General features: G+C 35.6%; 4 protein-coding genes across 5 annotated transcripts; 2 read left to right on the top strand and 2 right to left on the bottom strand.

Moving 5' to 3' along the window:
* Positions 1-723: 723 nt before the first annotated feature.
* LOC118435405 lies at positions 724-3835 on the bottom strand. The gene is made up of 10 exons (XM_035851422.1): positions 3700-3835; positions 3476-3621; positions 3064-3405; positions 2472-2587; positions 2225-2404; positions 1913-2148; positions 1609-1820; positions 1329-1546; positions 1206-1250; positions 724-1148 (listed from the first exon to the last, which is right to left on the bottom strand). Exons 1-10 carry the CDS (start codon positions 3833-3835, stop codon positions 755-757), a joined length of 2025 nt encoding a protein of 674 aa, XP_035707315.1. The 3' UTR covers positions 724-754.
* A 3182-nt stretch (positions 3836-7017) lies between these two features.
* Positions 7018-8373, top strand: LOC110849250. The gene is made up of 2 exons (XM_022096646.2): positions 7018-7197; positions 7537-8373. Exons 1-2 carry the CDS (start codon positions 7069-7071, stop codon positions 7861-7863), a joined length of 456 nt encoding a protein of 151 aa, XP_021952338.2. The 5' UTR covers positions 7018-7068; the 3' UTR covers positions 7864-8373.
* Positions 8374-9914: 1541 nt separating this feature from the next.
* On the top strand, positions 9915-11651 carry LOC110848935. Of its 2 annotated transcripts, XR_002547776.2 has the most exons (5): positions 9915-10116; positions 10208-10313; positions 10424-10775; positions 11079-11192; positions 11274-11651. XR_002547776.2 is itself a non-coding variant. In XM_022096298.2 (4 exons), the coding sequence occupies exons 1-4, from the start codon at positions 10063-10065 to the stop codon at positions 11339-11341; spliced, it is 588 nt and encodes a 195-aa protein (XP_021951990.1). In that variant the 5' UTR covers positions 9924-10062; the 3' UTR covers positions 11342-11651. The 2 variants fall into 2 exon arrangements, 1 of the variants encoding a protein (XP_021951990.1); XM_022096298.2 differs by lacking the exon at positions 10208-10313 and having other exon boundaries at positions 9924-10116.
* A 66-nt stretch (positions 11652-11717) lies between these two features.
* Positions 11718-13358, bottom strand: LOC110848934 (regucalcin). Its single transcript, XM_022096297.2, has 3 exons — positions 12499-13358; positions 12238-12423; positions 11718-12151 (listed from the first exon to the last, which is right to left on the bottom strand). The coding sequence occupies exons 1-3, from the start codon at positions 12914-12916 to the stop codon at positions 11796-11798; spliced, it is 960 nt and encodes a 319-aa protein (XP_021951989.1). The 5' UTR covers positions 12917-13358; the 3' UTR covers positions 11718-11795.
* Between the last annotated feature and the right edge of the window lie 1083 nt (positions 13359-14441).

A 14441-nucleotide genomic window follows, 5' to 3' on the forward strand; every position in this document is an offset into this window, starting at 1 on the left:
TTCAATTAGGGAAATTTGAGTTTCTTATTATTGGAGTGCTTTCTTGCTTTCTTTTCTCAGGTCATGTGTAGTTTCCCTATTAGTTGAAGGGGCAAATGTATGCACATAGATAGATACGTAACATTATTGGAAGTGGGTCGCAAAATGATGTGTTACGTTTAACCGATGAGAAGGAGACATTTAGAACGTTCAATAATTGTCGGCCGGTATTAGTATTGACACTCCTTCTCTTTTATACTCTAAATTGGGTGAATTTTAATGATATTCAGGAAAAAGAGGGTGAATGTACTTACTATAAAAGGACGGACATAGTATCAATCAATTTGAGTATAAAATAATATTTTGTGTAACTTGCCTTCGAGACACTCGTATTTTTTAATATTCGTAAAAATAGTTCAATTTTAACCAAGAAGAATGAAGTTTTTTAGGTATTGCTGTTTAAGAAAACATTGACATTAAGTTGACATCCGGACGTGTTGGCAGAATGTATGTATTTGTAGAAATTATTCAGAACGTACATATGTAAATACAGTGGCAGCGGAAGTCGTGGGGGCATCTGGGGACATTAAGATTGTAAGGGGTTTATATAGCATGGACAAATGATGAGTACATCGAATAACCTGGAATATTGTCCCTATGTCCCCACGCTTCCGCAGCCACTGCATAAATGCGTATATCAAGAGTGACAAATATTTTAAGGATTTCACAATTTATTGCTTTTTATTGCCTTTAGTTTAATGATTTAATGTCACATTCAAAATCTAGCCTGAGCCCAACGTTTGATATCATTCTTCGAAATATTCGAAGATTTCCTTCTATTCAAATAATAGTTAATGATGTTTGTATGAGAAGTGGTCTCTCCGTTTGTATTATACTGCATTATGCTTGCTAAAGGTGCAGCTGCGAGCGGTTCAGGATTTGGCAATAATTTCGTACTGTTCCACATTCGCCGAAATAATTGTTCCGCTACAAGAATTGCACATGACAAAATGAATCCTGATAGAAGAATTGCATACGCCGTGAAGACATCTTTGCCGCCGAGCGGTTTATTAAAACCGGACCCCCCGGTCAAGCATTGCACCGAAGTTGTGACAAAATAATCGCGCAATATTCGGTTGTTCACTCCACGTTCGAGCATTTGGAGAATTCTGAAAAAAATCCACTTTTCAATGATAAATTCCTACACAATTCCTCGATAATATTACTTAAAATTGAATATGCTTCGAGTTGGACTTGCACGCTTTACAAACCTAAATTTGTACATACACAATTTATCATTTAGAATCGACTACAAATATATGCCGATTTTTAGTAGTATATTTTTATACATGCTCATGATAACTGTTCTCGATCCAATCCTGACATCGGAAAGCACACTACAAATGTAGTTTTCCGACAACCCCATCGTCTGCAAAATTGGGAAAAGAGAATCCGATATCGAAACCATGGCCGACTTTGATTTAATCATTTGTTCAAAAGTTTTCTCAATGTCGACATTTCTCATTTCTTCTGGAACGGTGGGGATTATGCCGCGCTGTTGCAGGCCCTGTCACATAAAATACAATTTTCACCACCGATAAGTACATAAACTGCATAATATTCTTTCACCTTAACAAAATATTTCGTAGTAGGAATATGGTTATCGTTGTAAATGAAGAACTCATCTCGTATCAAGTCATCCCAGCTTTTTATCGGGACCACTTCAACGGACAAGATGGAAACTAATTGAGCAGAGTAGGCTATGTAGCAGAAGAAACCGGTGAACCATCCGAAAAAGAAGATAATCCGGGTTCCAGTGCATTTCGGTGTAAAATACCAACCTGAATCAATATTTGTACTTACACAACGCCTCACCTTCACTTCACTTCACATATTATTATGCAACATAATAGCGTCAAAAAAATGTGGGCACCTTGTTGACACATCGCACCCGTGGCCCAAATCGATATTTCATCCGACATTACGACATCACTCCAGTCCAAGCATTTGAACCAGTCCTCTTTAAAGTAGATAAGGCAGGCGAGATGCATCGATAAGCAAATGAATATCCAAAGGGCAAGCATTGTAACCCAAAGTTCGAGAGAAAATCCGGACGTGAAAACGTCTCGGATTGAACTTGCTGGAGGCTGCTTAAAGTACGCTTCCATCCTAATAAATGCCAAAAATAACGTCATTTAAAACTAGTAATGAACCCTAATTAATTAGAAGTAGCGTTTAATTATACCCCAACTTGAAGGTTGGGAGAAGATATGAAAATCCATCCGGACCCGTGATTCGGTATTCCAGAAATTCCGTGGAAGAAATTGAAATGTCTGCTAAATCCTTGTTGATCTGGGCTGCCATTCCAGTCAAAGTTCCGTTCGGGCCTTCTCGAACGTATCCTTTTCCTCGTAATGCCTGCTCACTATTTTAAAATTAAAACTGTCTGAATAATTAAAGATATGTTTGCAATATTTTTTGTTGAATGTTACGTGAAGTTTAAGGCATCTTTCAAGTATAGGTAAAACTTGACTTCGAACCCTCCGACGAATTTGTCTGTGGTATTGTCGTCATCAAAATCCGTCGCTACTTCGTAGCCATGAACATCCTGCGTGGTTTGTCAATAGTCAATTAGCTTTTTCTATGTGAAGAATAATAAGCAGGGGGCGGATGTGTATTTACATATGTGTATTTACATATCGCTGAAATATTTATTTAATATTTGCGAAATGTGTACAATTGCAAGTACAATTTTGGCAAAATTTGCACTTCTGTATATAATGGCTCTGATTTTTTGCCGTCGAATTTCTTTGAGCCCAAAAATTTCGCCTCGTATCGTTGAAATATTTACAAAGTATGCTTATTTTAAAAATATATCTAAAACTTTACATATGCATTTGTAAATGACTGAAAACTTCGAAATATGTAACAATGCGTGGAAATATTTTGAAATTTTTGTGATCTATAGGAGTTAGGGAAGACACCTACAAAGTTTGACCGTCGGTCGTCATCAAATGGAAATGTTGAAAATAAATAAGTACATATCCGCCCCCTGAGTACAGATACTAATAAAACAATGCTAACCATTGAAACTGCAACCATTACTTCTTTTCGGAAATCTGACCGTCTGTTATCTTTCTTAACGAAACTGTAATAATTTATCCTCTCCTCTGGATAAATCCCAATCTTTTGTACGATTGTCACATTTTTAATGTTATATATTTCGATAACACTAAAATCATCTACTGAATTGGTATTGTTGAACATGATGTAAAATCCAGCATTGATTGGAAAATTCCAATTGTAATTGGTCTTCTGAACAAAATCGTGCACAACCTTTAACGGTTTCGATATTACATCGTCTGTCGAATGTTTTACAAGTATCAAAGGTGCCCATGTGGATTTGCGAGTTTGTAGAATTGAAACCTAAGACGTGCAAATAAATAGTTTTATGAACGAAAAATACGTAAAATTATTCAGTACTTAACACCAATACCTGCTGAAAAAGTGTGTCGAGCAAAGATTCGTTGAAAAACTTTACATTATAAACGATGCACAATGGGTGAAATGGAATGATAAGATTTTCCGCATTAAAAATCTCCAGGGAAGGTATATGAGCCGTCTCACTATTTCTGGACGAGGCTTAATTTTTGAAGTAATAAATTTAGCTTTTAAAATTATTTTATTACTAATAGGAAAAATAATGCATAATTGCTGTACCTTTCTCGAATCCAATATGAAATAAATCATATTGCGACAAGTCTTTGTCTCCTTGATCGATAATATAGTTTTGATTATTTTGTAGTAATCCTAGCTTTACAAAACTTAAAATTGCAATTTGAGTTAGCAACTTCATTCAACTAAATTTTTAACAGGAATTTCACAATCGACACTTTTTCCATGAACTTTGAATTATATACATAATCCTTGCAAGAAGAACGTTAAAATGTGCATCAAGTGATGTAAAATTGGTAAAAAGTGTTCCAGTCCGGCATTAATTCACTGGAGAGAAGGAGGTTTATTAAAAATAAAAATACGGCCATTATGTCATGAATTTTTATGTAAAATTCATGGATAGCATTCTAGTTCACCCGGTACAACAATAATGCAGGAATAATGATTGCTGGTTACGGATGATGATGACATATCTGTTAAGTGAAAGCCACCCATTATTCGGAACATGCGATACAAAGAAGGCATTGCCATAAATGGATTTTACGGTGCAAGAAACTAACAATGCGATGGTGTGAAGTGTAACCCTCCGATTTGGCTGAAATTTTGAAATTAGGTGGTCCATGTCATTACAACTAACGTTTCTTCAGCCAGTTTGTGCGATGGTTGGAGTTACTCAAAATATTTGAGGTCAAAGTTGAAAAAACGGCTAACTTTTTTCAGGCGGAGTGAGAAAACTCCACTTCCATTCTCTTCCCCTCGCATTGATTTTATTCAGGTTTCTCACTCACACATACGCCTTCATACACAAGCATAAGTAGTGATGCAAAATAACAAAAATAAAACATTATTATTACCGCTTAAATAGGAATTAACAGGCCTTATACTCGCGAAATTTAATTCATAATTGAATAAGTGAGCTTTTTACTTCTTTGTATTAAAAATTCAGACAAACATTAATTTATAAATTCATCAACGGGAAATAAACATGGAAAAACTTACTTTCCATTTCGAAAGCGTTGGTTATTCTGATTTCCAATTCATTTGAAAACAAAGACCAAGACGCATGTGCAATGAATAATTAATGTTTTTCTATCATAAATTAAATTAACATTGATGAAATCTATAATTTTTCGGAGTTAAAATCAATGCGAGGGGAAGAGAATGGAAGTGGAGTTTTCTCACTCCGCCTGAAAAAAGTTAGCCGTTTTTTCAACTTTGACCTCAAATATTTTGAGTAACTCCAACCATCGCACAAACTGGCTGAAGAAACGTTAGTTGTATTGACATGGACCACCTAATTTCAAAATTTCAGCCAAATCGGAGGGTTACACTTCACACCATCGCATTGTAAGTCGTGTCAAAGGGTGGCACAAATTGATGACAGTTTCTGAATAGATTTTATCAATGGTCTTCTTTTGAAATTATAACAACCAAGACCACAAGCATAATTTATCGTCATCCAATCCACGCAGCAGTTTCTGTACTATAGCAGGATAAACCGTGTCAAACAAACATAAAAAAGTGGTGTTAAAGCGATTGAAATTTCCTTTAAAGTGACGCCATATACCTAAATTAATGTTAAATGGACAGACGGACAGACAAAACGGTCACAAAAGCCGCTGACGCTCTTAATAACCCACATAAATTTTAAAGTATGCATTTTGTTATTGTTGTCGAACACGATTTGAATAATAAGGCTTCAAAGGACATCAAATTATATATCCGTACATACTGCGTACGTACGTCAAGTCTAAGGTTATTTTCCGAACAAATAACATGTTCCATTGTAGACTTGCACATACTGGAAATCTGCAAAAATGATGATAACAAAAGTTTTCACTTGGTTTTATAAAACAAATATTTCGCAAACTATTTTATTCGGTCTGTTAACATCAAACCGTAGCCAATGCAAATTTTCTGCCTTACTTTTAAGTGAACTCACGGTAGCATATCATCTGTCTGTCTGTAAATGCGTAGTCATGCTAGGCGCACATCGAACAAAGACAAATCGTCGTTGCTACACTGCATTGTAACATTGTAAAAAAACAAGATTTTTAAATAATCTTTGCCGTACGTGTTTACTAAAATAAAGTAAACAAAGCATCTCATAGAAAGTAAACGCAATTTTAGTAACTTGTCGGTATCACGTGCCCTTTACTTTAGTAATGACTTAATCAACGCATATTTACAAATTTCAACGAGTAAAACTCTATAATTAATCTTTTAGAGGTGTACGCAAATTTAAATTTTTAATCCGTCAGTACTTATTTAAAAGCTCGCTCATTCATTCCCATTTTGTGGCACGCGAGGCGAGAAGAAGTTTCAAAGTCACGATGATGTGCCACACGCCAGCCACACCACAATCGTCGACAATGATGAATTTCACTTTAAATAACAGGAATAATTTGTAACTTTCGATAGAAAATGAGAAGCACAAATGACAACCGAATTTGAATATCTAATTGCATTATTTATTATAAGAATTTAAACAACAACTTGTTAAATAATTAAATATCTGCAAAAACAAAAGCAATAATTCAGGCAAGATTCGATCTGTTGAAAGTATATTTTCATCCCAATCTATAGGAAAACCTTAGATGCGGCACGATTCGTAATAATGATCACAATCCATTAAGTAATTTCTCGCTACCCTAATTAATCTCAATTTTCATTAAAGACGACCACCATACTATTTAAAATTACCCCATAATCAATCACAAACTACAGAAGTACAATGAACCACCCACCTGCAAACATGAATCGTACCTACATAAATATGTACCGATGGTCAGAAGATGTGTAACATGTAGTTGTCTGCTTATTTACCTGTCTACCTTATTGTTTTGATTTGATTTTAAATTGATATTTCTGAGGTGTTACAGGTACATACATACATACATTTGTACACGTAACAATACATGTACAACAATACACGTGCTTGTGCTTGTGCACCACCACGGCGGAGAGTGGTTTATATTTATGATGAGTTTTGCACAACGATTCGAATCTGAAAGTGAAAGCGATGGGTTTACAGTAGCATTTAACCCTTTGTACCTGCCAATTAGTAACGTTGGTAGCTTTTCGCTCAAGGGTGGGGAGTCAACGGGAGGAAACCTTGGCCTATGAAAAATTATTATTCGACAATGTCTGCCTGTACATATGCAGAGACAAAGAAATGCTCAACTTCGTTTTTAAATTGACTCAGTCTGTTTAATAATTTGGAGTACTAAACAACTTCAATTTTTGCATTGACACAAGAAACGTAGAGTTAAATTTAAAAATTCTACAAGTTGTGGGAAGAGTTATACTTCAATAAAAATGGGGCTAATCACAGGAAAAATTATGGGTGTGCTATTCGTCGTTGGGCTTGGTTCCGCAGTTCCTTACCGTTCCACCTACAGCAACAATTACCACATGAGCAGTTTTACAACGCCCAACAGCTTCAATGCAAATACTCAATCTTTCACGCAACCTCAAGAACAAGAACAACCCGACCAATGGAACAATGATGGAGGGTATTATGCAACCCCGACGTATTACAGGGTAAGATTTCACGAAAAAAGCTGATAATTTTCAGCGGTGGGCAAATACTTTGTCAAAATAGAGTATTTGAGCTCCGTTCTTCTCAGAGTTTGAATTTTCAGGGTTGTTACACCCTCAAAAAGACACTGCATGAAAAATACAGCAGTCACAGGTCACGCGAAAATCTAGGTTTTGTCAAGAAATGGACTTTTCACGATAAAAAAAAATGTAGTATTTTGACGACGATACATCAATTTTCTCACAAAACTGACTGCTGTATTCTCTATCCAGATTCTCTTCTGTATTTTTCCAGTACTTTGCTAATTTTTAGCCATTAATATTACTGACATAAATTCCTAGAACAACCGGCAAACCGTACCCCAAAATCAGCAGTATCAACAACAATACCCAATAAACGCCTTTGAAGATACCCAAGAGCAGCAGCATCCTCAGTACCGTTACCATCAGCAGCAGCAGTACCGACAAAATCGAAACCCATCCTACTACGGAACTGGAGAGCCCCAAAGAAATCCCCCATTTTCTCACGAAGACGACTCCTCGCCACCCTTCAACATGCCCATGATGGCACCAATTCGGAGGATGTATCACGTCTACGAAGACAACGTGCGTGGATTTGCCAAGCGATTTAGAAACATGGTCTACGCTCCGATGCGAATGATGGGATAAACAAGTCGCAGTTGAGGCGAATACTTAATAATCGTGAAAACAAAGAAAATAATTCTGAACGTGATGTACATATGTACCTATTAAATATTTTCAAAAAATCTCAACTGTAATCTTAATGGTGAACGTGGTCATCTTGTAGCAATTATGATTAATTAGTTTGTGCTACTACATTCATGGTGTTGAGGTGGATGCCCATCGTCTCACTTTAACTCATTGTCTTGTAAAATGAGATACTCATCTCGACCTCAAAGGCACGCTCATGCAGGTGGATTGGATTGCATCGCATTTTTATTGCCAGTATATTTGCCTATGAAGTCTTATTAGAGTTAATGTTCTGTTAAATCTTGGTTGATGAGGATCTGTAAAACCGTAAGTGAAATGCGGCTATTCTTCTGTCTGACTTATGTCTTGTTGTTGCACCTTAATCTACAATTGTACGAGCTTGAAATTAGCAAATTAAGTATTTATCTTTACAAAATGAAAATATGGCAGGGCTCTAAAAATGTAGGACCACTTAAGATTATGTTATGTACCGAATATGATTGTGCACTTGAGGTCGTCTCATACACTAGATTTTTGATATGTATCTACTTAATAATGGTCAAGTTACTATATTTTAAATTTTACTGGTTTCAGTGAATTTTGTTATTTTACTTTCGAATAAATTTTAAATATTTTGATAAAAATTTTAAATTACTAATGACTTTTTAACAAGCATAGCAAATGTTATCAGTAACCGGGACCTGACTGAGGTACAAGTGTACTTGTCTATGCCAATTATATATAGAAATAGTCATGCTATCTTGGAAATCATGTCCCACTTGAGACGGATCACTGACTGCTTAAATTTGACAGCAAATATTTGTTTACTATTGAAGTTTTTGTGGAAATTTACAAGCATTTGTATCAGTGGTTTTATCAGCAGAACTCCACCCGGCGAATTTTATGAAGCGTTTGCAGAAGGGTAATTTTAGCTGTCAGTAAACAAGCAATTCAATTATATAAAATCTGCAAATCTCCAGTTTCTGCACATGCCAAAACTGCTTTTAAACTAGAAAAAACACACACTTAATCATCTTGATCCATTTTGGACACGTTTAAATTTAAGATAATTACTGTTAATTAGTACATTAGTTCACCTATTAATTTGATAAATTGTACATACTGTATTCCACCCTTGTAGGACTCGTGTTGCACATTTAAATTGCATTAAATCATTTTCCGAGCAAATTATGAAACTCGATACAGCAATTCTTGCATGGCACACGAACATCTTTTCATGCCTGACCAGTAACCCAAGACGATTGTCGTCATTAGCTAAAAATCTTGCCAAATTGAGACGTATTAAATGTAAAGTCAGGGCTGCATGCATGATGCACAACCTTTTTGCTATCAATCTTATATCGCTGGCGTCAACCAATTACTTACGTGCGACAGACTACGTAAACGGTAAACAAAGCTGACCCGCAATATATCTTTGCATGTAAAAATTAAATTAAATATATCTTGAAATCATGTGTACATATATTTACATGGATTTATTTCTTGCCACGTTTGTTGTGGGTCTTGAATTTTAGTGGTAAACAGAAACTGACATATTTTCCATAACCTTGGTCTTCTGAGGTATACACAGTTATACATACATACATTCACATGTCATGCACTATAATATTTAACACACTGTTTGTGCATCAGACATCCACAACAATATATATTTTATGTCTGAATGACATGAATGAGTCACAAATTACACTATTACCTTGCCTTACATTGAGCTTAATAGGATAAGAGCATGATATGATCTTGTGCTGGTTCTTGATCTCTCATGTACGTACATACGCATGCACAGTGGTCAATGGCTTATGTAGAATGGAATTATTATTATTGTAATTGGTTAGTTGGGTTAATAGGAATACATATTGTTCGCTAATCTTAACCATATTGTTGCTCCTGCACTTTTTTTCTTTCTCGTTGAAACACTTTTATTCATTAATTTATTTGCGCCCCTGATACCTTTGCTCACTTGTTGGCCGTACATGCATAAGAAGATCAACCGGACATCAGATTTGGTGAATTGGAACGACTTGATATAAGTGAGAAGATTTTACACATCTTTGGGATTCTTTGCAGAAGGTCTGCAAATGAGAAGTTGTCCTCATCCTCGAGAACAATTACATAACTAAAATTTTTTAAGGAAACATGGCGAAAATATATTTGTGGATACTTGCGATTCTCGGAGCCTTAAACGTTGCGGTAAGATATTGCAAAATGTAATGTGAATTTACGGATAAAAGTGTACATATTTTTATATCGAGTGCATGGTTATCCTGCTTGATTGATTTAGCTTGGGAGACTTTTGTACAGAGGTGACGTTTTGTTGGAGAATGTTCGCATGTTTGTTTCGCCATACTTGACCCCGTCAAATAATTCAATTATCAGATACCTTTAAGGTTGCAATTAACCACATTTGTAGTTAGAATTTTTATAATTTCGTACTAATTTTTGTCAAAATTGGAATAAAGTTTTAAATGTTTTGATTTCATCATGTATGAATAAATAGGCTGCAGCTCCGCATCATCACGATGACACCTTAGATCCAGTCATCTCCTTTTTAAAGCAGCTTCGAAAGGCGAGGAAACATGGGGGCGGTGGTGGGGGAGGGATTCTGGGGAATCGAGATGAAGATGTCCCATTAACAAGTCAGCAAAGTCAACAAAGTCAAAGTTCAAGTCAAAGTCAGCCCACTGTCCCAATTCTGTTCCCGTCGGGTGGGGGTGGCTCGTCCGGTGGATCCGGATCAAATCTCAACGACCAAAGGATCACGGATCAGATTTTAGCCAATTTTCCCAGACCCACTTCATCTCCGCAAGATATTACGAGAATCAACAGTGGAGTCAGCACCATCTTAAATGGTACGCATTTAATAAAAATTAAGTAGGACTCGATGACTCATCCCCAAAATAGTCAAAATCAGCACATTTTTAATCATTTCTCAGCTCTAAGAACTTATTTTAAAATTCTGGAGTATTAATTTGTAGAGCAAATCGTTATGAATTTAAAAAAAATACACTAGATTTTTACAGTCTTTGAAGAAATCTCAAGTTTAAGATGTGATGATTTTGAAGATTTTGGCGATGTGTCAAAAGTCATGCGTTGAATATTATTTATTAAACGTTAAATATTTTGTATGCTAAATTGAGATTACCTATTTTTAGGCGTGGCTAGATTCGACTTAGGTCAAATATTGCGGGGTGCATTTATATTCCCAACAAACAACAATGTGAAAAGTGTGGCGAACAATGTGCTTGATACCATTTTTGGCCCACCAGGTAAAAATTAAATTCAGTTTCTGAAGAGTAGATGAAAAATTGTTATAAATTATTAATCTACTAATTTCTACCAAAAACTAGGCGGCGGCGGAGGTGGTGAAGGATCGTCATCGTCTGCTGGTGGAGATTCTACTCGTACCAGAAACTAATTCATTTACACCAAATACATAAAAATACAGAGAGCTATATATTTTTTCCTATTTTACAACTATTATTTATTAGTCTCATTCATGGGTCATCTCTTCTTTATTTATTTGGTGTAAATGAAAATGATGTTTGACCAGTGCATACAAACATGTGTAGTCAACACATAGTTAAAATCATTTAAATTGTCATTTTCGAATTGTTTAATTACTAAATGTATGTAATTAGAGATTCCATAACCATAAATATTTTATTGGGTTATGCAATTAAATAAACGATCGAATGTGATCAATTGTGTTGGGCACACAAATCTAGTAACTGATTGAAACAGAGATATCGTTTAAATGATTAACGAAAATTAGACAAAAGATTCATGATATATAAATTGTTCGATAAAACTTTTATTCACATTAAAAACAACCAATCTCAAAAAACCACTGCTGTAACAAGATAACATTTTTACACATCAAGGAAACATTCCTGAAAACCTTTGAACGAGGAATCTCCTGGACAACTGATCTCGAATATTTTTCCAGTATCTGGCTCATCCACAAGGCTTTTATCTAGTTCAATGGAAGTTGTGGTGACATACAGGCGGTCGTAATTTGTCCCCCCAAACGCTACGGACGTCGTATTGTGCACTGGTACCCCAATTTTCTCCAACAATTTCCCATTTGACCCGTCAATTTTAATAACACATGCTCCCTTCCAACAAGCCACCCAAACATTGCCACTAACATCGAGACATAATCCGTCCGGATATGAACCGTCAAGTTCGGAGTGGTCTTTAAAATCAAAAAATAACTTTCGGTTTCCTGCAAATCAATTAAATCATGAATATTATTATTACTTGTGACTAAAATATTTAACACTAATTATCCATCAGTAGTGAATTAATTACCCAACTTTCCATTATTGGCATCAAAGTCAAACAAATTGATCACTCTGCCAGTTAAGTCATTCCAAAAGAGTTTTGTCTGCTCTTTGTTAAAGCCAAGTCCATTCGGCAAGTCAAAATTTCCAGTTTCCGTAAAAGAATCCAACATCCCTTGAGTTGTACTCGACTTTGAAAGTTTGTAAACTTCGCCTGCAAGCAAACATAAATTAGCACGCATGATCATTGTATGGAAACTTAAGAAAATGCAAATCTCATAATTTTTACCTTTGTCTTTAGTCATAGTCAACTTGCCCAAATCCTCAATTCTCCCACTTCCCGTCCACAGCCTCCCTTTGCTGTCACACTTGCCATCATTGTAGCTAATTAGTGGATTTTTACAATCGTACAAGACCTTCGTTATGGCATTCTGATCCCAATCGAATTCTACCAATTTTCCAGAGGAAAGTGTAACCAAAAATTTGTTCGTTGAAGATGCGTATGGAATGGAAATTACGGTGTATATTATCTCTTCATCCACTGGCTTGACTTCTTTCGAGGTGATTTTTCTCGTCACAGGATCAAAAATGCTGACATGTTTCCCGAAACAGTCGGTAAGTACGAGTTGTCCCCTTCTATTGTCCCACAGAGGAGATTCTCCGAATAAAACGGCGTCGTCCGAAGCTAGTCCCACTTTGTATGCCATTTCTAATTTCGTAAAATTTTATGAGTTACGAGACCACAAGATTGAGAGTGTGGTTTGGACAATCGATTAATTGTGTGTGATATTTATGTAACTTAATTAAATAAATATAAACTTGGCAGGTTGGAATCTTGTAAAATGAACATGCAAATCTGCTGGTTTGCTACATAGATTTGAAGGTCACGAGCTGTGGTTAAAGTGGCAAATATAATTGATTTTAATCTCAACTGTTTGTAAATAGATGTACATACAACAAGTGTCCAGCAGCTTTTTTTATCCCATTATTTTTTACAAACTGTGTATGCAGTCGGTTTTTGCTACAGCCAAGGTTAAAATAATAAAATGATGTGAGACTGCATGTGAATTGTGTAATGAAAGAAAACACATACATAATTTCACAGTCAAACACTGAGTATAAAATACCCGGGTATATTTTATGCTTCCGAATAAAATCGAGTCTTTACATAATATAAAATATCACTCATGCATTTGGAGAAATTCTGTTACGTATTTATGAAGCGTACTTATACAGACATTTACGTGTGAATAACATGCATGAAAAATAATAATATACGTAATAATCTACATTTTTCAACGGATGTGAACTGCATCAATAATTATGTTGCATTTTCTATTCATCACATTTAAATGCTTTAAATTTTAAACCCATGCAGTTTTTTTGTGAGGAACTTTTGGTTGGATCTGCATGCATGACAAAATTAAATAGTTGCATGCGGATGAGCACATTGCGTGGTAACGTCGTGATTTGTCCTGTTGTTTGTCTCGTTGCGTGCAACTTTGCTTTAACCCAACTGATAAATATATGTACATACTTTAGGTCAGGTTAAGTTTTGTCTGAGAATGGAGGTCTCCCAGCGTATGCTCACAGATTTTGACCAAATTAGTGTCAATCGATCACAAATTTCATTAGTATGAAATTTGCAGTAGACACGATCTCCGGTCAAGTTTGGCATAGATATTTGCATCCGAAGAGAGAAAACGTGCTATAAAATTGACAGATTTTACACTTTAAAGATTTACTGTGCGTTTTTTTCCTCTTCGGATGCAAATATCTCTGCCAAACCTGAGAATTGGCAGATTGTCGTTTGCAAATTTCATATTAATTAAATTTTTGATCGATTGACACTAATTTGCTCAAAATCTGTGGGCATACATTGGGAGACCTCCATTATCAGAATAAATGAAAGATACCCCGCGGCACGTTCAACAACAACAATTTCACAACTTTCGGATTATAGCCTGGAAATTGCACAATGGGCAAAAGGGAAGAATTCATGAGGTTTTCACGTGGCCAAATCGTGCCTTTTTTGCTGCTGGTGCAAGCTGAGTCATTTCTCTGGGTTTATTTTTACAAATTAATCCAAGATTTAAGAAAAACATGTACGAAGATAAACTGAGATATGATATTTGCTCAAGTTTGTTCATGTTATCAATTTTCTTGTGATGAAATAGTCGTAAATATAAATCCCATAAAATAATCTGAATGAGATTCAACGTTGCGAAAATA

This window comes from Folsomia candida, unplaced genomic scaffold (genome assembly GCF_002217175.1).
Source record: "Folsomia candida strain VU population unplaced genomic scaffold, ASM221717v1 Fcan01_Sc004, whole genome shotgun sequence".
Lineage (NCBI taxonomy): Eukaryota > Metazoa > Arthropoda > Collembola > Entomobryomorpha > Isotomidae > Folsomia > Folsomia candida.